Raw genomic sequence first — 25,604 nt, 5'->3', positions numbered from 1 at the left:
TGTATAAATATAAAGTATACGGACAAAAGTAATGGGGAAATCAATGAATGGATCAATCAGACATTTTGGGAACACTTTGGGGAATACCCTTTTCTATTAGACATGCTTAGAGAAGTTTGGTGTGGAAGAACCACAACAGGTCTAACAGAATCCATCCATCCATTTTTTACGGCTTGTCCCTCTCGGGGTCGCAGGGGCGACTGTATTTGGGCGGAAGGCGGGGTACACCCTGGACAAGTGGCCACCTCATCAGAGGGCCAACACAGACAGACAGACAACATTCCCACTCACATTCACACACTAGGGCCAATTTAGTGTTGCCAATCAACCTATCCCCAGGTGCATGTCTTTGGAGGTGGGAGGAAGCCGGAGTACCCGGAGGGAACCCACACAGTCAACATGCAAATTCCATACAGAAAGACCCAGAGCCTAGGAATTGAACCCAGGACCTTATTTTTGTGAGGCACCAGCACTAACCCCTGTCCCACCGCCAGGGGACAATAATTCCCAAAGACACGCACCAGAATCCTGCAGAGGGTGTCCCAATACTTTTGTCCCACCAGTGTATTGACATGCATTCATACACATCATTACACATTCATGTTTTACCCTTTTATTACAAAAAGGATATGTTATTACTTTGTATAGCGTGTAATATTGTGAGGGCGGCGTCGTGTCGGCTTCAAGTTGCACTGGGGGCGTGGTCTCAGCAGGAAGTTCAACTTGAAGCAAACACGTTGTGTTCTTGTTGTGGACGGGTTCTGTCCTGCCAGACTTAAGTCTCCATGTTCTTTTATTGCGATGCTTTTTCAAATCTGCTGCCTGTCCGTTACGGCACTGAGGTCTTTGGTCCGAAAGGTCCAAACGTTTGTTTGATATTCCTCACGTCCACTTTCTGGTTAATCCGACAAAAAAGGGTGGGGAGGGGCTTGGATAATAGCTCGATTGATTATTGGTTTATTTATTCCCCCCGTTTTTTTCTCAGCGTTTCAATTGGTCGCCACGACAACAACAATGCCGCCCTCCTCCGGCTCCTTCTCTTCCAGGGACTGGACGACATACGGCGTGACGTTAAATGGAGTCCTGTCAGACGCCAACTCAGCCATCTGTGCCGGCGTTCCCGGGCTGGGACCTCTTGTGGAAGGCGTGTCCTCCCTCAGCGGGGACGAGGTCAGCGGGCACGGCTCGGGCTCCAAGGTTAGTGTCACCTCCTCCACCTGCCGTGACGGGAACTGTCATCAGATCATCGTTGTTCCACGAAATAGAAGCGGCGTGACGTGTCTGACCTTACCTTGGTCAGGTCCTCTTCCTCCTCGTCTCGCAGCTCGGCGTTACTTAGCGAGTCGGGTTCGGTCTCCTCCCCCACCGTCTCCACTACGCCGCCGACCAGTTCGGCCATCTGTCCGCTCAGCTGCCCGACGACGTCCACCTGCAAGCCCCCAAACTGCACTCAGACCTGTCCTAAATGTTTTTGGACTTTAAGAAGCCCTACCTGGGGGGCCTCGACCTGCGCCGCCCCCCACAGGTCCACCAGGCGCGGGTGCGTGGGCGGCCCCAGGCTGTGGATGGTGCTGTTGGGCGTGGCTTGGAGGGAATGCGAGGCGCTATGCAGCCTGTGCTCCAACGTCTGAAACATCACAAGACTACGTTTTTAACGTGGCCGACTTCCTGCGTGGGCGGAGCCAGAGCCACCCACCTGCTGCTGGTACTGCATTAGCTGCTGCTGCTGGTATTGGTGCAGCTGCTGGAGATGCTGCAGTTGGCCCAGCTGGTGCTGATGGAGGTACCCCCCCACTGTGCCCTCGAAGCCGTCGCTCGGCGTCACACCCGTGCCGCTGCCGCCACCTGCAACAACGAGCACATGACACCAACTCTTCTTAAATGGAGCGGGGGGAGTCCTCACCTGCCGCCATGATGTAGGAGCCCGCCGCCGGCGACACCAGGCCTGAAGGCTGACTGGTAATGGGGTCCCAGGCGTCCGTCGAGGACAAACAGTAGAGGCCCTGCGAGACGTATGTGTGAGGCCAGACGTCGGCGGACGAGTGGTGGAGCACCTGGTCTGTGCACGCACACGCACACACAAACACAATTTGAAGAAGGTAATTTCCTGGAAATGTCCAGTATACTTTCAAACATATAAAGGGACGTCAATGACCTTAAAATCAGCGTGCACGCTTGGACAAACGTCCAAAGCGCACACAGCGTGTCAGGGGGGGATGCCTCCTAAACCAAACTGACATCTTCCCCGGGCTTTAATCCGCTTCCGAACTCTCCTGCACGCATCACGGAGCGCAAAGAGATTGTTCATGCTGGTGTTTGATTCCCACGATGGTCGACGAGCCAGATGTGTCACAAGCGGCCCGTGGGCGCCCCCCGCCGACATGTGGCGCAGCTGTGCACGTCTGCCTTCTAAAACGTCCTTCGCAGCTACCCGGCGCCGCCACCCGCGAAGCCGAGGTCCATCGTAGGGCTTAGACTCGCACGCACTGAACCAAACCGTTTGGATGAGATCGGAGTGACACCAGCTGGCTGTCACTCAGCTGACAAGTGACAAAGATGTTTTTAGAACGCGAGAGGTTGCATCATATGGATCTGGAAAGCAGAGTTAGGATTCGGTGGAAGTCTGGCCCGCTGCTCATTTTTTAAATTTAAAATAAAATGACACATTATAGGATAATGGATATTTAGCCGCCAGCTGAAAAGAAAAAAAGGCAAAAATTGTAATACTGTATTTTTCGGACTATAAGGTGCAATTTTAATATGCTTTCATTTTCTCAAAACTCGACAGTGCGCCTTATAACCTAATGTACGGCATAATTCTGGTTGTGCTTACCGACCTCGAAGCAATTTTATTTGGTACATGGTGAAATGATAAGTGTGACCAGTAGATGGCAGTCACACTTAAGAGATACGTGTAGACTGCAATATGACTCAAGTAAACAACAGCCAAATTGTATATGTTTCATTGAAAATATAGAACATTACACACGGCGCTCAAAAATCTATCAAAATGTTTTAGTACGACTTTGGTAAGCTATGAAGCCGCACCGCTTGATAGATTGTACTGTGCTTCAACATACAAATATTATCATGGTGTGTGTATAACAGGGGTGGGCAATTAATTTTTACCGGGGGCCGCATGAGCAACCTGAGCACTGCTGGGGGGCCACACTGACAATATTTCAATTAAATTTTGCTCAAATTATTTTTGATATACCGTAAGATAGATAATAATAATAATAATATTTTCATTTAACCTAACTTATCTTTATACAAAAGCAGATGGCTTTTGATGGTTTTATTTTTAACACTTTCTTACACAACACTTCCTGATGTATATTACAATACAAAAATTTCAATTTCTGTCACTTTATCCTGCATCCTCTTTGTTGTAAAACCTTTATTTAACCAGATAAGAAAACATTGTGAACGTAGCACGCCTGTAAGGTGATTGGCGAAGAAGGAGGAAGCGTTGCTGTTGCGGAAATGAGGAGTGAGGATTGGTTTTCCTTTTGGAAAGAACGAGATAAGTTAAGCTGTGTTAGTATAGCATGCTCAATAAAAGTTTAAAAAGTGCATCAGACTTGGTGTGCACTTCTTCTGGACGCTACAATTGATGTCAGAAGTGGGATGAAATGCCTCCCAGTTCGCCTTGCCATCAAACCTGGGAGTCTTCATTGAGGGCGGAATTCCCCCCGTGGCAAGCAGCGTGGCTGCACCTGTAAACACTCTCTCTCTCTCTCTCTCTCTCTCTCTCTCTCTCTCTCTCTCTCTCTCTCTCTCTCTCTCTCTTTGCGGCGAGCTCCTCACGTGGCACGTACCTCCCGATGACGTAGCACACAAGCAGCGTAGTATGCGCAAAGTTTTACTTCTGCCACCAATTGTAGTGTCCAGAAGAAGTGCACATCAAGTCTGACGCTCTTTTTAAACTTTTATTGAGCAAGCTATACTAACACAGCTCAACATATCTCGTTCCTTCCACACGCACGTCTCCTCACTCCTCATTTACGCAACTCAAGAAGACAACATCTACTTCAGCAGGTCGTTACACTATATTCTTTAAACACAGCAACGTGTGTACCACAAATAAGCACACAGCTTTACCTTTACTTGTCTTGTTGAAAACACGCCATTCGTCATCAACTTTTCTCTTTTTAGTCGCTGTGCGCCTTCCCTCACAGGACATACGCACAATAACACTTTTCAAAATAAAAGCAGCACAGTTGTATTGCACGCACGACAAAGATGTTTTTTTAAATTTATTTTGTAATTTGAGATTGCCGCTGCGCGCACGAGCATACGTCCACACGGAAGTAATACAAATAACGCTTTTCAAAACAAAAGCAGCACCGTTGTATTGCACACTCGAAATAGATGCTTTTTAAAATTTATTTTGTAATTTATAATTGGCCTCACGCGGGCCGGACAGGGACGTACAAAGGGCCGGATGCGGCCCGCGGGCCGCACAATGCCCAGGTCTGGTGTATAAGGTAAGATCAATTATCTGGCGTTTTGTTTTGCAATATAATGCAAAAGCAACTTTTCTTATCTTCCGGTACCTACTGATCTGTATTTGGGATCTGCATAAGTCCGGAAAATTTGCGCGCGTTCGCCATTGTAGTCCGTGCCGTACCGTAGTCGATAAGCTTCTTTTTTTTCTCTGTCTTCTTGTTATGGAACATTCATCCTCCGCTGTTGCCATTTCTAATATAAAGTAGGGTAATGTTCTTACTTATATCTGCCAGTAAACTCGCCATGAAAGCGTTAAAACATACCGGTGTAGTGAGTTTACATTATTCACCCAAGGAACTGTAGTTATTAGAAAGTTCCGGTTGGACGGTTTCTCACGGGACGTATTTCCTGTGTTGTTATTGCACTAGTGAGCCACGGATGTCCTTGCCCGCTACACCGGTACAACAGAGATGACGGAGAAAAGATGCTGCCGAAGGTGAGCCACGTAAATAAGACCGCCCACAAAACGGCACATCCTGAAGCGACTGTCGGAACGCGGCTTGAAGATGATCTGTAAAACATAATCTATGCAACATTTTGACCAAAGAACCACCATTACATGTTATGTAGACCATGTTTTCAATTTACAAAAAATAAATAAATAATATGACCCCTTTAATGAGCCCTATCATCCGGTGCGCCTTTTGTATAAAAATAGACCTGACTAGACCCGCTCATCGGCAGTGCGCCTTATAATCCGGTGCGCACTATGGTCCGGAAAATACGGTATTCCAAGAAAAGACTAAAAAAAAGAAGAAAAAAACTATTTCACTATATCACCTTGATTACATGAATACAAAACATGGTCGAGTGAGTTTTTACAATGTATTTAAATCATTCAATAGGCTTTCAATATACCTTCGATACAAATTGTACCACTTTTGTTGCCTTGGTATGACCTGCTACCTGCGTCTGCAGGCCAGACGCCAGTGTGGGCAAAAGATCTCAGCAGAGAAAGCCACACACTGTCATCATTGCCTTGTGGCTTTTGGGGTGTTTGGACGACATACAGTCAAATTGAGGGCAAAATAACAAAAGCATATGTTTATTGGATAACTATGGAGTAGTATTCCAGTTAATAACAGTATATTGTAGGAAGAGATATATATTTGAGACAATACCGCCATACCGGTATCTTTTCATGTGCCTTTGTTACAGCCGTAGCTGAGGAAGAGTCTGGCGTGCGTCTGGAGTCGCTACCGCGCATTGCACTGATTTCGGGCACAGCCGATGTGCCCGCATCGTAGCTTCGGCTGCTGGCGGCTCCTCCTTATTAACCAGAGGTAACACAATCCGGTGAAAAGATTCAACAGAACAGCCGTCAGATGTCAAACTGCTCCTGCTAACTGCTAAAGCTAACAAAAACAGTTTAGCTGAAACCCCTTGCTGACGTCACACGTCGCTTGGCAACAGACACCACCTTTTAAAGGCACACACACGCTGCTCTCATAAACTGCATATGACATATAATTACAGTTAGGTTTTTTTTAAGAAACGCAATAATTACTTTACCTAGCAATTATTCACATTTTTTAAAGAGTATTTCCATTAGTAATTAAATTACTTTTTTGATTTAACAACGTCTAACTACTAAGAAATGTTCAGAACACTGGTAGTAACAGTAATGTGGTGTTGCGTTTATACTAAACACTTTCCATGTTTTGTTTAAAATACAGATTGTGGAGGAGGGCGTGGTCGGCGCGCCTCCTGCAGGAATGGGGTGTGTATGGCCGGCCTCGAAGCCAGCGACAGGTGAGTGGATTGCCCAGCTGGGGCTGGTTATCTAATCACCTGTCGCCTTTATTAGCAGCAGCCGGACCGAGACACGACAGTTGGAGTTGGAGTGGGAGCAGAGAGACACACAATAAGAGACCGAGAGCGGAAGCACAGACACCTGACTGGAAAGTCCGGGACAGAGACTGCTGGAAAGCAAGCCATCCCCGTGTGTATATGTCAATAAAAGACTTGATTCAACCTGTCTACCAGGCTCCCGAAGATCTGTCGGCGTCAGGAGAACCCACCACATGCAGAGACGTTCACACAGATATTTGTCATATATCGCGATTCGGCCTAAAAATACTACGATATCAGTTTTGGTCCATATCGCCGACCCCTACTTTGGAGCAATACTAACCAATAGTTTACTGACAAATAAGCAAAATTGACACAGAAGTTTTTACCCTTCAATTTACGAGGGATCACTCTGGAAGTAGCGCTCATGGGCGGGACAAAAAAGTTTGCATCCTTCTGGACGGAGATTTTTAGTCCCAAGAGGCAAAACAAAACGGTACAGATGTAGTTTTGTCCCAGCTGCCATCACAGAACTAAATAGGCTTTAGTACCTATTTTTGCCTGTATTTATTTTAGTGCAATTTATTATTTTATTATTATTTTATTATGGTGTTTTATTCTGGCTTGTCCCAAATCTTATCTGAGTGGGATTTTATATGTTTTATCTACAGATGTCCGATAATGGCTTTTTTGCCGATATCCGATATTGTCCAACTCTTAATTACCGATTCAGATATCAACCGATACCGATATATACAGTCGTGGAATTAACACATTATTATGCCTATTTTTGTTGTGGATGCATTAAACAATGTAACAAGGTTTTCCAAAATAAATCAACTCAAGTTATGGAAAAAAATGCCAACATGGCACTGCCATATTTATTATTGAAGTCACAAAGTGCATTATTTTTTTTAACATGCCTCAAAACAGCAGCTTGGAATTTGGGACATGCTCTCCCTGAGAGAGCATGAGGAGGTTGAGGTGGGCGGGGTTGGGGGGTGGGGGGGGGTTTGAGGTGGGGGGGTAGGGGGTAGGGGTAGCCGGGGGTGTATATTGTAGCGTCCCGGAAGAGTTAGTGCTGCAAGGGGTTCTGGGTATTTGTTCTGTTGTGTTTATGTTGTGTTACGGTGCGGATGTTCTCCCGAAATGTGTTTGTCATTCTTGTTTGGTGTGGGTTCCCAGTGTGGCGCATATTTGTAACAGTGTTAAACTTGTTTATACGGCCACCCTTAGTGTGGCCTGTATGGCTGTGGACCAAGTATGCCTTGCATTCACTTGTGTATGTGAAAGGTCGTAGATATTATGTGATTGGGCCGGCACGCAAAGGCGGTGCCTTTAAGGTTCATTGGCGCTCTGTACTTCTCCCTACGTCCGTGTACCACTCCGTGCAGCGGCGTTGTAAAAAGTCATACATTTTACTTTTTGAAACTGATACAGATAATTTCCGATATTACATTTTAAAGCATTTATTGGCTGATAATATCGGCAGCCCAATATTATCGGACATCCCTAGTTTTATCCTTTTAATGGGGAACTTTGAGTACATGTACTTTTTTGGTGATCTTGGCAATGTTTGTGATGCTTGTTATGTGGCAGGTCTTTGTATTGCATATCTAAGATGTTCCTTTCTCTGTATGTTTAAATGGATGTCCTCATCTTGCTGGCTGCAAAACAAGTTTACCTTCGGGTACTAATAATGTAACCTAACCTAACCTAAAAGCCGGAGGTGGACTTTTGATCTGCATTTGGAAAGATAGACGCTGTTGCGTAATTGGCCACAGAAAGATTGACTCAGTGTGCCGAGCGGCAAGACAAAAAAGTAAATTTTCGCTAATGATTGGGCAGCCAAAAGACATCACCAGGGGCAAATTCCAAAGCACTCGTTTGGAGAAAGTATAAAAGAAAGGAAATTGTTTTATAAATATCTCCACAATGCCTTCACGGTTTGATTTCAAATTGTTGGAACTCGGGTTGTACGGTATACTGGTATTGGTACAGTACCGTGATACTAATGAATCATATTCGGTACTATACCGCCTCTAAAAAGTAGCGGTCCCCCGTCCCTGTCGTCATCACGTCGTGTCCCTGTTGGTTTTACGAGCAGAAAAGCATGTTCGCAACGCACAATCACGGAGTACTTACAAGCAGACACAGTGTGTAGACAGAAAAGGGAGAGTAGACGCATTTTGGCTTAAAAACTAACGATAAACGTGAAGTTATAACACTGAAACGCCCTCAGGAAGAGGTGCTTTAAGACATGGCTAACTAGCCAGCAGCTAAAGTCCAGCCGCAGTCGGCAGTGTTTTAGCTACTTCTAAATCACTAATCCTCGCCTCCATGGCAACAAATAAAGTACATTTCTTACAAGTATCATCCCTGCAGGACGAGGTATAGCTAAACATGTTTCACTTCACACTGTAGCTCACCGGCGTCACCGCTAATGACGCCGATCATGAATGTAAACAAACGCCATTGGTGGATCTATACCTAACATCCACTGTAATGATACTAAGTACAGGAGCGTATCTAGTCGATACTAATACGATTACATCGATCATTTTTAGCACCACAAAATCTTTTTATGTTTTTTTTAAATTTATATTATGTTTATAAACTCGGGAAATATGTCCCTGGACACATGAGGACTTTGAATATGACCAATGTATGATCCTGTAACTACTTGGTATCGAATTGATACCTAAATTTGTGGTATCATTCAAAACTAATGTAAAGCATCCAAACAACAGAAGAATAAGTGATTATTACATTTTAACAGAAGTGTAGATAGAACATGTTAAATGAGAAAATAAGCAGTTATTAACAGTTAATAAACAAGTAGATTAATAATTAATTTTCTACATCTTGTCCTTAATAATTTTGACAAAATAATATAATGATAAATGACACAATATGTTACTGCATATGTCAGCAGCTAAATTAGGAGCCTTTGTTTGCTTACTTACTACTAAAAGACAAGTTGTCTAGTATGTTCACTATTTTATTTAAGGACAAACTTGCAATAACAAACATATGTTTAATGCATCTTAAAATGTGTTGTTCAAATAAAGACAATAATTAAATTTTTTTGTGGTCCCCTTTATTTAGAAAAGTACCGAAAAGTATCGAAATACATTTTGGTACCGGAACTGGTATCGGGGCACTAGTTGGGACTTACGCAGATCCTAAATATACAACAACAGGTACCAATAGGTAAGAACAGTTGGTTTTGCGTAATAGGGCTCTAAAATGCTGGGGGCTGAACTGGGGCTAAACAGTTATAGCCCCTCTAACACCGGTGTAGCGCCGTCCCTGTATTTGGCCCCGTTCTGTTGGGGTTAAGAACAGTGGTAAATGTAGCTGGTGTCCGCCATTAGGTTTTTATGTTATGTTAATGAGTGTGTTGTTGTGTGTGCATTACCTCTGCTGGTAATGCTCTCCTGGTTGACCTCGCTGAGGTGAGCCACGCTGCCATGGTTGGAGCCGGCGCCCATGCTGTCGCCGTCCATAGAGGTCCACCCGAACAGTGTGGCCTCGGAGATGGCGAACTGCTGCATGATGCCTGAGGGATTGGGAAGCGGACAGACGCCAGATGAGGACAAAAGCGGTGTAGACGGAGCTGGTCCACATCCCGGTCGGATGCTCACATCCCGGTCGGATGCTCACCCGCCGCGAAGCGAGCCTCCTTCTCGCCGTCGCTGAGGTCGCTGTAGGCGTCGTTCTCCATCCTCCTCTCCTTCTCCCGCTGAAGGTTGGTGCGGCCGGCGCCACTCGGCGGACCCGCCGTGGGCTTTCCCCAGCTCTGCCACTCGATCATGTGAGCCACGCGACCCTGCGCCATAGCGGTGGGCTTGGTCACCTTGTCCTTCATGGAGCGGGACACACCTGGGCAAGTGAGTGGAAGAGGGGTGGGGGTGGCGGTCACACACACAGCATCAGAACGCCATCTTGGAAAGCATTTGAGTGGACATGATGAGGTGAGAAAAGTAAACACATGAAGGGAGTACAGTCAGAAGCAGTCAATCAGGGCGCAGCGTTGAGTAAACAAAATGCGGGCCGGGCCAATAGATCGATTGATTGATTTTTGAATAAAAGCCACATGAAGACAGCAGCAAAGGGTGGAAATAAACAAGTAAATAAGCATGGAGAGGATGATGAGTGACCAGAATGTGGGGTCTTGGGTCTTTCCCAATGTCTCCAAAAAAAACATTGTTAAATTAAGACTAAAGGAATTTACCACCACGATGAGAAACCCACACAGAAGCACAAGTTATCACACCACAAAAAAGTTGACGTCCCAACACACCTGTGGAGATGCTTCACCTGGAAGCTAGCTTGATCTGATTGAGGCCATGTCATTGACTCAGGATAGTGTGTGTGTGTGTGTGTGTGTGTGTGTGTGTGTGTGTGTGTGTGTGTGTGTGTGTGTGTGTGTGTGTGTGTGTGTGTGTGTGTGTGTGTGTGTGTGTGTGTGTGTGTGTGTGTGTGTGTGTGTGTGTGTGTGTGTGTGTGTGTGTGCGTGTGATTGAGGAAGGGGTGGCGAATTTGTGGAATAGGAGAGGGGCACCCACAGGGGTGACCATGTTGGTTCCAAGCTCCGCCTCCTCAGCCCGCCGCTCGTCCATGAAGTTCCGACTGAGTGCGACAAACTGTCTACAAGATGGCGTTGTTGTTTCTGAATGTCCCAAGCATTTAACTGAAAAAACTTAGAAAGAACGACAACAACGCATCTTGCACATTATTCAGGAAATTTCTCGTAGAAAAATACACAGTTAAGAGTGGAACTGCTCTACCTAGTGGTGAAGTGGTGAATGACAGCTTCACACTTTGGTCCATGATGATGGACACACACGCAGATATTAACTGGTTATAGACGATGTAAATTATATCAATTTGGCTGACAATAGAGATTTTAATACTATCGCATGTTAGAATAGAGTTTTATTGTCATTATTACAGTGAACAGGTTCAAAGAACAACTAAATTGGAGCAGATCCCCTAAGGTGCATACACAATAATATAGTAATATAAATAGTAAAAAAGATAAAAAAAGAAGATATATATCGCCCGAATGCAGCTGAGATGGGCTCCAGCACCCCCAGCGACCCCAAAAAGGGACAAGCGGTAGAAAATGGATGGATGGATATCTATATATATGTATATATCCACATACATGCATATATCCATACATATGCATATGTATACATATACACATATACATACATACATATACATACACATACACATATATACACATATATATACACATTTATACATATATACATAGATACATATATACTGTATATGTATATATGTATATATATATATATATATACACTACCGTTCAAAAGTTTGGGGTCACATTGAAAGTTCCTTATTTTGGAAGGAAAAGCACTGTACTTTTCAATGAAGATAACTTTAAACTAGTCTCAACTTTAAAGAAATACACTCTATATATTGCTAATGTGGTAAATGACTATTCTAGCCGCAAATGTCTGGTTTTTGGTGCAATATCTACATAGGTGTATAGAGGCCCATTTCCAGCAACTATCACTCCAGTGTTCTAATGGTACAATGTGTTTGCTCATTGGCTCAGAAGGCTAATTGATGATTAGAAAACCCTTGTGCAATCATATTCACACATCTGAAATCAGTTTAGCTCGTTACAGAAGCTACAAAACTGACCTTCCTTTGAGCAGATTGAGTTTCTGGAGCATCACATTTGTGGGGTCAATTAAACGCTCAAAATGGCCAGAAAAAGAGAACTTTCATTTGAAACTCGACAGTCTATTCTTCAATCAATCAATCAATGTTTATTTATATAGCCCTAAATCACAAGTGTCTCAAAGGGCTGTACAAGCCACAACGACATCCTCGGTACAGAGCCCACATACGGGCAAGGAAAACTCACCCCAGTGGGACGTCAATGTGAATGACTATGAGAAACCTTGGAGAGGACCGCATATGTGGGTAACCCCCCCCCCCCCCTCTAGGGGAGACCGAAAGCAATGGATGTCGAGTGGGTCTGACATAATATTGTGAAAGTCCAACACATCAGCGAAAGTCCAGTCCATAGTGGGGCCAGCAGGAACCATCCCGAGTGGAGACGGGTCAGCAGCGTAGAGATGTCCCCATCTGATGGACAGGCTAGCGGTCCACCCCGGGTTGGGAGCAGAGTAGAAAAGAAAAGAAAAGAAACGGCAGATCAACTGGTCTAAAAAGGGAGTCTATTTAAAGGCTAGAGTATACAAATGAGTTTTAAGATGGGACTTAAATGCTTCTACTGAGGTAGCATCTCTAACTTTTACCGGGAGGGCATTCCATAGTATTGGAGCCCGAATAGAAAACGCTCTATAGCCCGCAGACTTTTTTTGGGCTCTGGGAATCGCTAATAAGCCGGAGTTCTTTGAACGCAGATTTCTTGCCGGCACATATGGTACAATACAATCGTCAAGATAGGCAGGAGCTTGACCGTGTAGTATTTTATACGTAAGTAGTAAAACCTTAAAGTCGCATCTTAGGTGCACAGGAAGCCAGTGCAAGTGAGCCAGTATAGGCGTAATATGATCAAACTTTCTTGTTTTTGTCAAAAGTCTAGCAGCCGCATTTTGTACCAACTGTAATCTTTTAATGCTAGACATAGGGAGGCCCGAAAATAAAACGTTACAGTAATCGAGACGAGATGTAACGAACGCATGGATAATGATCTCAGCATCGCTTGTGGACAAAATGGGACGAATTTTAGCGATATTACGGAGATGAAAGAAGGCCGTTTTAGTAACACTCTTAATGTGCGACTCAAACGAGAGAGTTGGGTCGAAGATAATACCCAGATTCTTTACCGAGTCGCCTTGTTTAATTGTTTGGTTATCAAATGTTAAGGTGGTATTATTAAATAGATGTCGGTGTTGAGCAGGACCGATAATCAGCATTTCCGTTTTCTTAGCGTTGAGTTGCAAAAAGTTAGCGGACATCCATTGTTTAATTTCATTAAGACACGCCTCCAGCTGACTACAATCCGGCGTGTTGGTCAGCTTTAGGGGCATGTAGAGTTGAGTGTCATCAGCATAACAGTGAAAGCTAACACCGTATTTGCGTATGATGTCACCTAGCGGCAGCATGTAAATACTAAAGAGTGCAGGGCCAAGAACCGAACCCTGGGGAACTCCGCACGTTACCTTAACATAGTCCGAGGTCACATTGTTATGGGAGACACACTGCATCCTGTTAGTAAGATAAGAGTTAAACCAAGACAAGGCTAAGTCTGACATCCCAATACGCGTTTTGATACGCTCTAATAAAATATTATGATCAACAGTATCAAAAGCGGCGCTAAGATCAAGAAGCAGCAACATAGATGAAGCATCAGAATCCATCGTTAGCAATAGATCATTAGTCATTTTTGCGAGGGCTGTCTCCGTAGAGTGATTTGCCCTGAAACCGGACTGAAAAGGTTCACAGAGATTGTTAGACGCTAAGTGTTCATTTAACTGCTGTGCTACAATTTTTTCGAGGATTTTCGAGATAAACGGAAGGTGGGACACCGTTCGGTAGTTTACCAGTGTCATGTCTGTGTTAATCATGTTTTTGTTTTGCTTGGGTTTTGGGCTCTTTTTTTAGTTCCTGGTTGCACTTCCTTGTTTGGTTTGGTTTCCATGGTCACCCATTAGTTTTCACCTGTCTTGTCACGCACCTGTTTCGAGTCACGCACCTGTTTTCACTGATCACGTCACTATTTAAATCTGTCTGTTTCTGTTGTTCGTCCTGGCGTCCTCACACTATTTCAGCACTCCGCTTCATGTCATGTCACAGTTCTTTGCCAAGTAAGTTTTGTTCATTTATGCCACAGTTAGTGTTTTTGTTTAATTGTTCATAGTTTCTGCGTTTGTGCAAGTTTTGTGTTTATTACCAAGTTTTGTATTTCCGCCTTTGTGCGCGCCTTTTGTTTTCCTAGTCAAGTTTTTTACCTCCACTGTGAGCGCCTTTTGTTTATTCCTTTTTTTTATTTGTTAAAATTAAATCATGTATTTAAATTCACGTCTTGCACGCGCCAATTTTCCTTTGCCTTCCGGAGGAACAAAACCCAAGAATCAAGTCTTGACAGTAGGACGCCAGCAGAAGAGTTTCTCCGCAAGAAAATTGGACGTTATTGACGAGGCTTCTTGGGAGGTGCTGCGCGCGATGGAGACCGAGACGCTGCGCTTTTCCCCCAGGGAGCGCAGGGGGATGATGTGGGGGAATGGAGGCAAGCTGGTGCCGATCGGCGCGTCGTTCCCGTCCCGGAAGCGTCGCCAAGGACGAGGGAAGACTTCCGCGAGCCGGCAGGACACGCCGCTCCCACAAGCCCCTCCCCCTCCGGGCGGAAGCAAGCAGCAGCCAGCCCGGCTTCGCCCTGATGACATCACAGACCAGGATTTTTTTTTTCTGAACTCTTTTTCTTTTGATCATCCGCCTCCAACCAAAGACTCTAAAAACATGATAAGACATTACCAGGACATGTTTTTAGAAATCAGATCAGGTCAATCCAAGCCACCCAAATTCCATGCCCCGCCCCCCAGGACTCAAGCCACGCCCAAGTCACACATTTTTTTTTTCACCCACAAGATCCCAGGTACAAGAAGAAAGACTTTTTGGACAGTTTGGAGGGGAGGATTCTGCCCCCCTCCTGACCACCCTCCACCCACCCAAAGAAACGATTCCAGACCGCAGGGCGCGCGTCTGGTATCCGCTCCTTGAGGGGGGGCCTAGGGCTGGGAATTGTTCAGGTGGGGTGGCTCAGCATCGTCACGCCAAGCCACAGCCTCCAGCTCGGCCACCACCACCTGTCTTTCGACCTGCCAAACCACAGCCACCAGCACGGCCACCACCACCAGTTTTTCGACCATTCCAAGATCCACCTGCTCCACGCCCAGCTCCACGCCAAGCCCCACCACGCCAAGCGCCACCAGTACCTGCTCCACGCCAAGCCCCACCAGTACCTGCTCCACGCTAAGCGCCACCAGTACCTGCTCCACGCCAAGTGCCACCAGTACCTGCTCCACGCCAAGCGCCGCCAGTCGCAGCTCCACGCCAAGCGCCGCCAGTCGCAGCTTCACGACGCCAAGCGCCGCCAGTCGCAGCTTCACGACGCCTAGTGCCGCCAGTCGCAGCTTCACGACGCCTAGTGCCGCCAGTCGCAGCTTCACGACGCCCAGTGCCGCCAGTCGCAGCTTCACGACGCCCAGTGCCGCCAGTCGCAGCTTCACGACGCCCAGTGCCGCCAGTCGCAGCTTCACGACGCCCAGTGCCGCCAGTCGCAGCTCCACGACGCCCAGTGCCGCCAGTCGCAGCTCCACGACGCCCAGTGCCGCCAGTCGCAGCTCCACGACGCCCAGTGCCGCCAGTCGCAGCTCCACGACGCCAAGTGCCGCCAGTCGCAGCTCCACGCCAAAACCAAGTGCCGCCAGTCGCAGCTCCACGCCAAAACCAAGCGCCGCCAGTCGCAGCTCCACGCCAAAACCAAGCACCCCCAAACCAAGACCAAGTCCAAGCACCGCCACACCAAGACCAAGTCCAAGCACCGCCACACCAAGACCAAGTCCAAGACCAACCACGCCAAGACCAAGTCCAAGACCAACCACGCCAAGTCCAAGACCAAGACCAACCATGCCAAGACCAAGACCCAGACCCTCGCCAAGACCAAGACCGAGACCCCCGCCAAGACCAAGACCCCCGCCAAGACCAAGACCAAGACCCACGCCAAGACCAAGACCCTCGCCAAGACCCGCCACGCCAAGCTTCGCCGCCTTACCCGCCACGCCAAGCTTCGCCGCCTGACGCGCCACACCAAGCTTCGCCGCCTGACGCGCCACACCAAGCTTCGCCGCCTGCCATGATGACGATGCGCCTGCCTCCTCGTCTGCCACGAAGGTGGCCACTGCCTGGTCGTCCGCCACGCCAAGTGCGCCCACCTCTTCGTCGGCCACGCTTGTGGCCCTTCCCGGGTCGCCCACCTCACCTGTGGTGGCGGCGTTCCACTCGCCGCCGCCACATGACTATGCCTTGGTGGTTTCGGGGCCACTTGGCCTGGCGACCCACCGCCATGTCACCCTCCCGCCCCCCCATGACTCTTGTTCATTTTTTTGTGTTGGGACATCTGGGATCTGTCCGTAAGGGGGGGGCTCTGTCATGTCTGTGTTAATCATGTTTTTGTTTTGCTTGGGTTTTGGGCTCTTTTTTTAGTTCCTGGTTGCACTTCCTTGTTTGGTTTGGTTTCCATGGTCACCCATTAGTTTTCACCTGTCTTGTCACGCACCTGTTTCGAGTCACGCACCTGTTTTCACTGATCACGTCACTATTTAAATCTGTCTGTTTCTGTTGTTCGTCCTGGCGTCCTCACACTATTTCAGCACTCCGCTTCATGTCATGTCACAGTTCTTTGCCAAGTAAGTTTTGTTCATTTATGCCACAGTTAGTGTTTTTGTTTAATTGTTCATAGTTTCTGCATTTGTGCAAGTTTTGTGTTTATTACCAAGTTTTGTATTTCCGCCTTTGTGCGCGCCTTTTGTTTTCCTAGTCAAGTTTTTTACCTCCACTGTGAGCGCCTTTTGTTTATTCCTTTTTTTTATTTGTTAAAATTATATAATGTATTTAAATTCACGTCTTGCACGCGCCAATTTTCCTTTGCCTTCCGGAGGAACAAAACCCAAGAATCAAGTCTTGACAACCAGGAGATCAGGATCGAGGTTAGGTCTTTTGAGTAGAGGATGAATAACCGCTTTTTTGAATGCTAGGGGAACAGTGCCAGAGGAAAGTGATACGTTTATAATATTTAACACTGATGGACCTAGTAATACAAAAAGCTCCTTGATAAGTTTCCCAGGAATTGGGTCAAGTAAACATGTTGTTTGTTTTGTCCCATTTACACATTTTGACAATTCCTCCAATGTTATTTCATCAAAGAGAGAGAAACTATTTTGGAGGGCGGTATCCGTCGTATGTACAGTCGTATCTGTGTTAATAGAACCCAGTTGTAGCTGAGATGCATTGTCTTTAATCTCTTTTCTAATGACTTCAATTTTCTAATTAAAGAAATTCATAAAGTCATCTGCTGAGTGGGTGGAGCTACTGGGAGGAGTCCCTTGTTGGGTTAGCGATGCTACTGTACTAAACAGAAATTTAGGATAATTTTTGTTGAGGTGGATGAGATTTGAGTAATATTTAGCTTTAGCTGAGGTAAGCATGCGTTTATAAGTTATTAAACTATCACACCATGCTTGATGGAAAACCTCAAGTTTAGTCGCACGCCATTTGCGTTCCAGCTTTCTACATGATAATTTCTGGGCTTTAGTTTCTTCTGTAAACCATGGGGTACGCCTTTTAGGGGCCCTTTTTAGCTTTAGCGGTGCTACAATATCAATGGTGTCGCGCAGGGCGTCATTAAAGTTGTTAGTGAGGTTATCAATAGAGCCCACATAATTTGGGAATGGTGCCATTACCGAAGGCAGTAGGTCAGTAAGAGTCGTCGTTGTGGCAGCATTAATGTTGCGGCTGCTATAGTAGTTATTATTATTATTATTAGTTTGTTGACAATGAGTCAGAACTTCGAATTTTATAAGGTAATGATCGGAAATTACTTTAGTGTACGGGAGAATCGTAACTTTAGAGGTGGTGACACCCCTGACAAGCACTAGATCTATCGTATTACCGTTGCGATGCGTGGGTTCATTTATTATTTGTGTAAGACCACAGCTATCAATTATAGTCTGGAGCGCCACGCATGGAGGGTCCGATGGGGTATTCATATGGATATTAAAGTCCCCCATTATGATTATATTGTCAGCGTGCGTCACTAGATCAGCAACGAGAATTCACGGATGAAGTCCGAATAGGGCCCAGGGGGGCGGTAGATAACAGCCAGGTGGAGAGGCAGCGGTGTGACAAACCTCAAAGTGAGCACCTCAAACGAGTTATATTTATTATTTAGGTTAGGTGTAAGATTATAGTTTTCATTGTATATTAGTGCGACACCCCCTCCCCTTTTAAGAGGTCGGGCAACATGTGTATTGGTATAGTTAGGAGGAGATGCCTCATTTAGCGCAAAAAAATCGTCTGGTTTGAGCCAGGTCTCGGCGAGACCAACGACGTCAAGTTTGTTGTCTCTAATGACCTCATTAACTAATAACGTTTTGGAAGATAATGATCTTATGTTTAAAAAGCCCATATTATAGGTAGTGGGCTGTTTTGAGGATTGTTTGTTGAAAATATCCGAAGTAGCAATATAAATAATGTTGCGTTTATTATGCGTATTGAACTTTAAATAGTTTCGACCATATCTAGGAATTGATACGACGGGGATATTCAGATTGTTTGCTTGATGTTGCGATAAACTGAACGCATCATAGTTAGCTACCTCAGTACAATGTATGTCTGCCTCTGACACGGTCACAAAAGAAAAAACATTATGTGAGTTGTGTTTTATTCTAAGAGAATTGCTATGTGTGCAGGGATTATCCAGCCTGACGCCGGCTAGTTCTAGTTTAAATGGCTTCTTACCCGGAGACTCCACGCTTCTTTGGTTAGCTTTTCTCTTTGTTGTTAGCCCAGCTCGGCATCCCCGCTTCTGCTTCTGCTCGCACCGCTTATGTCGTCTCCATTGGCGGTCACCGCTAGCACTTGACTCCGCTGCTACAAAGGCCGCTCGATGTAGCCCACGAAGTATTCCCATGCTAGCGAGGAGGTCCACCGTACATGCATCTTTCAGTCTATAACGACCCGATCCATCCACATCCAGAATTGTCTGTCGGTCGTATGTGATCACAGAGTGTTCACGCTTTGAGCCAGCCATGAAATTGACAGAAATGACGGGTGTTTTTTGCCAAATCGCTCTACACTCCCAAGAGCGTTAGCATAGCCGCAGCATACCAATGCGCCGCCATCTTGCCAATCTTGCCTATTCTTGTTCTTAGAAATGAAGGCTATTCCACAAAATTGTTTGGGTGACCCCAAACTTTTGAACGGTAGTGTATATATATACATATACATAAATGTGTATATATATACATATACATAAATGTGTATATATATATATATATATATATATATATATATATATATATATATATATATATATATATATATATATATATATATATATATATATATATATATATATATATATATATATTGATGACACATTCTAGCTGTGTCCCGCAAATTTGACAGCGACACGCAAAGAAATTAGTGAGTCCTAAACCCATTTTAGCATTCTGGCTAGCGGCTAATGTCCCTCAACAGTGCCGTTTCAAAATCACTAATTCGCATATAAAATACGTTTCTAGTGTAGTGTAGCCAAAACATGCTACACTACACATTGAAGGAGAATACATAAACCATAGCGAATCTCTGAACTAGAGCTCTTGAAACAGATACAAATATAGACAGTAACAAAATCTGGTCGATCCTACATTTATTATTATCACAAAATCGTTTTTTTGTCATTTTTGTTCAGGAAATAAGTTCATGGATACAGTAGGACTTTAAGGGCAAAATGTAAATATTGTTTTGTTACACCACCATCATGTGTTTTTGTCCAATCAAAGTTGCCATCATGGAGGAGGGCGCGAGGAGCGCGTGGAGGCAACATGGGGGAGGTGTTACCAGCACAGACACACACCTGACACACCTGTCAGAGACGACTTAGCCAGAGCGCCGATCCCGTAAGAGTTGTTGGACTTCTTCTTGAGACGCGGCAGGATGGACGTGGTGTCCTCCATGGACAGCTGAACAAGTAGGGGGGAGGAAGTGTACGAGGAGGAGAAGATCAACGATGTTTTTGAAAAGACGAAAACAAAGACGATTTGGTAGGAAGCAGCGACGGCGCTGTAGCAGCTCAATGTTGGCGTTTACGTCTTTGTCATGGCTAACGTGCTGACGAGCTAGCGTGTCGCAGCGCCACCTTCGGGCCAGCTAAAATCAACACGTGCAGCGAGAACACAAGCTAGCTTCATTAGCCTCCTTATCTTTTTTGGCTTCATCATAGGAGGGAGGAGGCGAAGGAAAGGAAAGGAGGAGACTTACATTGATTCCTTCCCAGGAAAACTCTGCACGGCCATGCTGAGGGGGCCAAGGAAGTAGGGAAGGATGTTAGGAAAGGAAGGAATTAAAAAGAGAACAGATTTAGGACACAGAAAGTTGTCTTCAGCTGCTGTTGCTCCTCATCATCATCATCTCCAATATCCTCTTCATAATCGTTGTCCTTTTCATTCTTCTCATCATTTTCAATATCATCCTCATTTGCCTCATCCTCAATGTTCATTCTCCTTATCCTTCTCATCATCATAATCATTGTCATCCTCCACAATATCCTCTTTGTCATCCTCATCCTCCTTCTCCACATCATCATCCTCAATATCCTCATCATCATCATAGTCATTGTCATCCTCATCCTCCTTCTCCACACCATCATCCTCAATATCCTCATCATCATCATAGTCATTGTCATCCTCAGCCTCCTTCTCCACACCATCATCCTCAATATCCTCATCATCATCATAGTCATTGTCATCCTCATCCTCCTTCTCCACATCATCATCCTCAATATCCTCATCATCATCATAATCATTGTCATCCTCAGCCTCCTTCTCCACATCATCATCCTCAATATACTCCTCATCATCATAGTCATTGTCATCCTCATCCTCCTTCTCCACATCATCATCCTCAATATCCTCATCATCATCATAGTCATTGTCATCCTCAGCCTCCTTCTCCACACCATCATCCTCAATATCCTCATCAACATCATCATAATCATTGTCATCCTCCCCAGAATCCTCATTGTCATCCTCATCCTCCTTCTCCACATCTTCATCCTCAATATCCTCATCATCATCATCATAGTCATTGTCATCCTCAGCCTCCTTCTCCACATCATCATCCTCAATATCCTTATCATCATCATCATAGTCATCCTCAGCCTCCTTCTCCACATCATCATCCTCAATATACTCATCATCATCATAGTCGTTGTCATCCTCATCCTCCTTCTCCACATCATCATCCTCAATATCCTCATCATCATCATAGTCATTGTCATCCTCAGCCTCCTTCTCCACACCATCATCCTCAATATCCTCATCAACATCATCATAATCATTGTCATCCTCCCCAGAATCCTCATTGTCATCCTCATCCTCCTTCTCCACATCTTCATCCTCAATATCCTCATCATCATCATCATAGTCATTGTCATCCTCAGCCTCCTTCTCCACATCATCATCCTCAATATCCTTATCATCATCATCATAGTCATTGTCATCCTCAGCCTCCTTCTCCACATCATCCTCCTCAATATCCTCATCATCATCATCATAGTCATTGTCATCCTCAGCCTCCTTCTCCACATCATCATCCTCAATATCCTCATCAACATCATCATAATCATTGTCATCCTCCCCAATATCCTCATTGTCATCCTCATCCTCCTTCTTCACATCATCATCCTCAATATCCTCATCATCATCATAGTCATTTACATCCTCATCCTCCTTCTCCACATCATCATCCTCAATATCCTCATCAACATCATAGTCATTGTCATCCTCAGCCTCCTTCTCCACATCATCATCCTCAATATCTTCATCATCATCATAGTCATTGTCATCCTCAGCCTCCTTCTCCACACCATCATCCTCAATATCCTCATCAACATCATCATAATCATTGTCATCCTCCCCAGAATCCTCATTGTCATCCTCATCCTCCTTCTCCACATCATCATCCTCAATATCCTCATCATCATCATCATAGTCATTGTCATCCTCAGCCTCCTTCTCCACATCATCATCCTCAATATCCTCATCATCATCATCATAGTCATTGTCATCCTCATCCTCCTTCTCCACATCATCATCCTCAATATCCTCATCATCACCATCATAGTAATTGTCATCCTCAGCCTCCTTCTCCACATCATCATCCTCAATATCCTCATTAACATCATCATAATCATTGTCATCCTCCCCAATATCCTCATTGTCATCCTCATCCTCCTTCTCCGCATCATCATCCTCAATATCCTCATCATCATCATCATAGTCATTGTCATCCTCCTTCTCCACATTATCATCCTCAATATCCTCATCCTCATCGTCATTGTCATCCTCAGCCTCCTTCTCCACATCATCATCCTCAATATCCTCATCATCATAGTCATTGTCATCCTCCCCAATATCCTCATTGTCATCCTCATCCTCCTTCTTCACATCATCATCCTCAATATCCTCATCATCATCATCATAGTCATTGTCATCCTCATCCTCCTTCTCCACATCATCATCCTCAATATCCTCCTCATCATCATCATAGTCATTGTCATCCTCATCCTCCTTCTCCACATCATCATCCTCAATATCCTCATCATCATCATCATCATAGTCATTGTCATCCTCATCCTCCTTCTCCACATCATCATCCTCAATATTCTCATCATCATCATCATAGTCATTGTCATCCTCATCCTCCTTCTCCACATCATCATCCTCAATATCCTCATCATCATCATAGTCATTGTCATCCTCCCCAATATCCTCATTGTCATCCTCCTTCTTCACATCATCATTATCAATATCCTCATCATCATCACCATAGTCATTGTCATCCTCCCTAATATCCTCATTGTCATCCTCATCCTCCTTCTCCACATCATCATCCTCAATATCCTCATCATCATCATAGTCACTGTCGTCCTCAGCCTCCTTCTCCACATCATCATCCTCAATATCCTCATCAACATCATCATAATCATTGTCATCCTCCCCAATATCCTCATTGTCATCCTCATCCTCCTTCTCCACATCGTCATCCTCAATATCCTCATCATCATCATCATAGTCATTGTCATCCTCATCCTCCTTCTCCACATCAGCATCCTCAATATCCTCATCATCATCATCATAGTCATTGTCATCCTCTTCCTCCTTCTCCACATCATCATCCTCAATATCCTCATCATCATCATCATAGTCATTGTCATCCTCATCCTCCTTCTCCACATCATCATCCTCAATATCCTCATCATCATCATAGTCATTGTCATCCTCCCCAATATCCTCATTGTCATCCTCATCCTCCTTCTTCACATCATCATTATCAATATCCTCATCATCATCATAGTCATTGTCATCCTCCCCAATATCCTCATTGTCATCCTCCTTCTCCACATCATCATCCTCAATATCCTCATCATCATCATAGTCACTGTCGTCCTCATCCTCCTTGTCCACATCATCATCCTCAATATCCTCATCAACATCATCATAATCATTGTCATCCTCCCCAATATCCTCATCGTCAACCTAATCCTCCTTCTCCACATCATCATCCTCAATATCCTAATCATCATCATCATAGTCATTGTCATCCTCATCCTCCTTCTCCACATCATCATCCTCAATATCCTCATCATCATCATCATAGTCATTGTCATCCTCTTCCTCCTTCTCCACATCATCCTCAATATCCTCATCATCATCATCATAGTCATTGTCATCCTCAGCCTCCTTCTCCACATCATCATCCTCAATATCCTCAACCTCACTCTTTATCATCCTCCTTATAATCATTATAACCGTATTTTTCAGACTATAAGTCGCAGTTTTTTTCATAGTTTGGCCGGGGGTGCGACTTATACTCAGGAGCAACTTATGTGTGAAATTATTAACACATTACCGTAAAATATCAAATAATATTTAGCTCATTCACGTAAGAGACTAGACGTATAAGATTTCATGGGATTTAGCGATTAGGAGTGACAGATTATTTGGTAAACGTATAGCATGTTCTATATGTTATAGTTATTTGAATGACTCTTACCATAATATGTTACGTTAACATACCAGGCACGTTCTCAGTTGGTTATTTATGCCTCATATAACGTACACTTATTCAGCCTGTTGTTCACTATTCTTTATTTATTTTAAATTACCTTTCAAATGTCTATTCTTGGTGTTGGGTTTTATCAAATACATTTCCCCCAAAAATGCGACTTATACTCCAGTGCGACTTATATATGTTTTTTTCCTTCTTTATTATGCATTTTCGGCCGGTGCAACTTATGCTCCGGAGCGACTTATACTCCGAAAAATATGGTAGCTTATTTCTCAACTGTATTGTCATTATTATTCTCATCATCATCATTATAATCTTCATTAGATTTGTCATCCTCATCATCATCATCCTCATCATCCTTAACCCCGCGCATTCTCATCATTCTCCTCAACATGCTCATCATCATCATAACCCTCACTGTCATCTTTATCACCCTCCACATTTTCATTACTATTCTCATCCTCCTTCTCATCATTCATCTTCATTACCCTTCTCCTCCAAATCTTCATCATCCTCATTTCCACTCTTCCTTTTCATTGTTTTCCTCCATCATCGTCCTCTTTATCATAAGCCTCATCGTCATCTTTAGCATCATCATTATTATCCTCATCCTCACTCCTCCTCCTCATTATCATTCTCAATATCCTCATCATCTTCTTCCACATCTTTATCATCCTCAGCCTTTCTCCTCATTCTCATTAAAATCATCATCATCATCATCATCCTTATCATCCTCCACATGTTCTGCACTATTCCCATCTTTCTCCTTCTCATCACCATTTTCATTATCATCTTTCGCCACATCTTCATTATCATCCTCATTATCTTCATCCTCATCCTTCCTTCTTATCATCATCTTTGTTACCATCCTCCTCATCCTTACGTCATAATCATCATCCTAATTTACCTCATCGTCATCATCCTCACCATCCTTTTCCTCCCTATACACAGAGCTGAGGTGAAGGTCACTGATGTCATATAAGAAACATGTGAGCATGACTTCCCAGCATGCACTTCGTTAGGTTCACCATCTGTGACTCTCACAGCAGTTCCTAATAATTTGACCCCTTCATGCATCTGAATCCTCAGTTAGGACGTTTGAACACACACACACACACACACACACACACACACACACACACACACACACACACACACACACACACACACACACACACACACACACACACACACACTCGTTCTTGTATTTGTCACCTTTTTGAGACCTCCACATAATCCTACCTCTTTATGACCACCCTATCTAGATATATAAAGATTCGTATTTACAACATCAATAATATATACATACTAAGCAAATATAAAAAAGATATGCTTTTAGTTATTATTTTGTTATTTTTTTGTTTGTTATTGGTTTTTAATCTTCATTATTTACTCCAAGTTATTACAGTCTGTCTCTATATACATAATTATTT

General features: G+C 44.4%; 1 protein-coding gene across 7 annotated transcripts in view; it reads right to left on the bottom strand.

Annotated features, from left to right (window-relative positions):
• Positions 1-216: 216 nt before the first annotated feature.
• LOC133655958 (uncharacterized) overlaps positions 217-25,604 on the bottom strand; it is a 42,845-nt gene continuing 17,457 nt past the window's right edge. For 2 of the 7 annotated variants that reach the window (XM_062056627.1, XM_062056632.1), the window contains exons 3-11: positions 20,362-20,397; positions 19,958-20,063; positions 9,970-10,188; positions 9,725-9,865; positions 1,904-2,059; positions 1,697-1,845; positions 1,493-1,627; positions 1,292-1,429; positions 217-1,217 (exon numbers count right to left, since the gene is read on the bottom strand). In XM_062056627.1, coding sequence (XP_061912611.1) covers positions 990-1,217; positions 1,292-1,429; positions 1,493-1,627; positions 1,697-1,845; positions 1,904-2,059; positions 9,725-9,865; positions 9,970-10,188; positions 19,958-20,063; positions 20,362-20,397 — 1,308 coding nt within the window. In that variant the 3' untranslated portion in view covers positions 217-989. The remainder of the gene's footprint in view (positions 1,218-1,291; positions 1,430-1,492; positions 1,628-1,696; positions 1,846-1,903; positions 2,060-9,724; positions 9,866-9,969; positions 10,189-19,957; positions 20,064-20,361; positions 20,398-25,604) is intronic. The other 5 variants (XM_062056634.1, XM_062056633.1, XM_062056628.1 and 2 more) reach the window with 4 other exon arrangements.

The sequence above is a fragment of the Entelurus aequoreus genome, linkage group LG08 (genome assembly GCF_033978785.1).
Source record: "Entelurus aequoreus isolate RoL-2023_Sb linkage group LG08, RoL_Eaeq_v1.1, whole genome shotgun sequence".
NCBI lineage: Eukaryota > Metazoa > Chordata > Actinopteri > Syngnathiformes > Syngnathidae > Entelurus > Entelurus aequoreus.
The sequence above is the reverse complement of the archived record's forward strand: the minus strand, read 5'-3'. Positions and strand labels throughout refer to the sequence as shown.